Here is a 2050-nt window from a genome sequence, read left to right as displayed (position 1 = left end):
GGGGGGGGGAAGGAAAATAAAGGGAAAGAATGTACAAGTTTTATAATATAAAATTTTCTTAGTAAAGAAAACATTGCACTTTTGCCAATCGAAAGTTGTTTCTAGAAAGGAAGGTATTGTTCAATGTTGTCGGCTTTGGTTTGCAATGAAGTCACTGCTTCAGTAGTGAGTCGCGTCTGCTCCGTGAATTGATAACACGTTTGTGCCACACAGCGTGACGGGTGGCGTCCGGCCCGGGAGGCTTTGTGCTGCCTTGGTTCCGACAGGACCGCTACGCGTTGGAAGTGCCGTCATCTTCTTTAGAAAAAGTCCAACAGGTACCAAGAGTGAGGACAGTCTGGCTGAGCCTTCCGAAGGCTGAGAAGACACTGAATGAGGTGGCCCCAGCGCGGCAGCACCCCCAGCTCGGGGCCCGCGGGGGACGGGGAGCTTCTGTCAGAGGCTCGTGCCCGACACGCTGGAGTCTGGGAGGAAGGCGGTGAGGACCCGGTAGCTCCGCGCCCTGCGGACCATGTCCCGGATCTCCACGTTCAGCTCCATCAGCCTGGTGCAGATTTCGGTCAGGCTCTGGTTGGACCCCACCAATGCGTAAGTGCCCGTCTGGCCCAGGGTCTGGTGGCGGAAATAAATGTTCAGTAGTGTCTGGACCTCGTCATCAGAACTGCTTCCAAAGATGTCATTGGGCCACAGACTTCTGCAGTCAAGAGAAAAGAGCACAGATTACAGGCACTGCTGGTCACAGAGGAGCAGTTATGAGCCTGTCCCCGTAAGAATATTTTGTTTTTAAAAAACAGCTTCATTGATGTAAAATTCGTACACTATACAATTCACCAATCTAAAGCATAGAATTCAGTGCCTTTAGTGTATTCGGAGTTCTGCAGACGTCACCATAATTTTATAATACATACCACTGGCTTTGATAAAAACATCTTAAGTATAAAAATATCAGCATGGAATCTGATAATCTTAAATGTTTACTTGCTATGCCGTTATGGTTCCAATGAATACGTGAATGTACTATAAAAATGTAAGGGGAAAAACCAAGAAAGGAAACATTCAAATAGCAGTTTGCAAATTATGTCGAGGCATATTGCTTTGAAAAAAATTAAAAAAGATTTTTATTTCACCATTATCCTACCCCCTTCGGCAACCATCAGGTGGATTTTCTTTATTAATGTATAGTTGGCGTATAGTATTAGGCATAAAACATAGTGGTTTGACATTTACATATCTTACTAGGTGCTCACCACACTAAGTCTAGTAATCATTGTCACTGTGCAAAGTTATCGCACTATTATTGACTATTCCCCTTCACCTTTCCACCCGCCCCTCCCCTCTGGCAACCATCAGTTTGTTCTTTGTTTCTAGGAGTCTTTGTTTTATTCATTTGTTTTGATTTTTTGAAAATATTCCACACATAAGTGACATCATGCGGCATTTGTCTTTCTCTGAATTGTTTCACTTACCATATTACCCTCCAGGTTCACCCATGTTGTCACAAATGGTGAAATTTCATTTTTTATTGCTGAATAATATTCCATCGTGTACATATACCACATATTCTTAATCCAATCATCTATCAGTGGACGCCTAGGTTGCTTCCATTTCTTGGTTATTGTAAATAATGCTGCAGTGAACTCGGGGGTGCATGTATTTTTTCGAATTACTGTTGTTTTCTTTGAATAAATGCCCCTAAGAATTGCTGGGTCCTATGGAGTTCGAATTTTAATTTTTTGAGGAACCCATACATTGTTTCCACAGTGGCAGCCACAGTGTGCAGTCCTGCACGCACACTGCACAAGGATTCCCTTTCTGCACGTCCTCGCCAATGCACACCTGTTGACTTTTTGATAACAGCCATTCCGACTGGTGTGAGGTGATGTCTCATTGTGGCTTTAATATGCATTTCTCTGATGATTGGTGATGCTGAGCATCTTGTCACATGTCTGTTGGCCATGTGTATGTACGTCTTCTTAAGTGAAATGTCTCTTCATGTCCTCTGTCCATTTTTTGATCAGATTTTTGTTGTCGTTATTGAAGTATATGAGTT

General features: G+C 43.3%; 1 protein-coding gene across 1 annotated transcript in view; it reads right to left on the bottom strand.

Annotated features, from left to right (window-relative positions):
- Positions 1 to 32: 32 nt before the first annotated feature.
- FRY (FRY microtubule binding protein) overlaps positions 33 to 2050 on the bottom strand; it is a 286799-nt gene continuing 284781 nt past the window's right edge. Inside the window, exon 60 of the mRNA XM_023524125.1 lies at positions 33 to 694. Coding sequence (XP_023379893.1) covers positions 436 to 694 — 259 coding nt within the window. The 3' untranslated portion in view covers positions 33 to 435. The remainder of the gene's footprint in view (positions 695 to 2050) is intronic.

Source organism: Pteropus vampyrus, unplaced genomic scaffold (genome assembly GCF_000151845.1).
Source record: "Pteropus vampyrus isolate Shadow unplaced genomic scaffold, Pvam_2.0 Scaffold447, whole genome shotgun sequence".
Classification (NCBI taxonomy): domain Eukaryota; kingdom Metazoa; phylum Chordata; class Mammalia; order Chiroptera; family Pteropodidae; genus Pteropus; species Pteropus vampyrus.
This window is presented reverse-complemented; position numbering and strand designations above follow the sequence as displayed.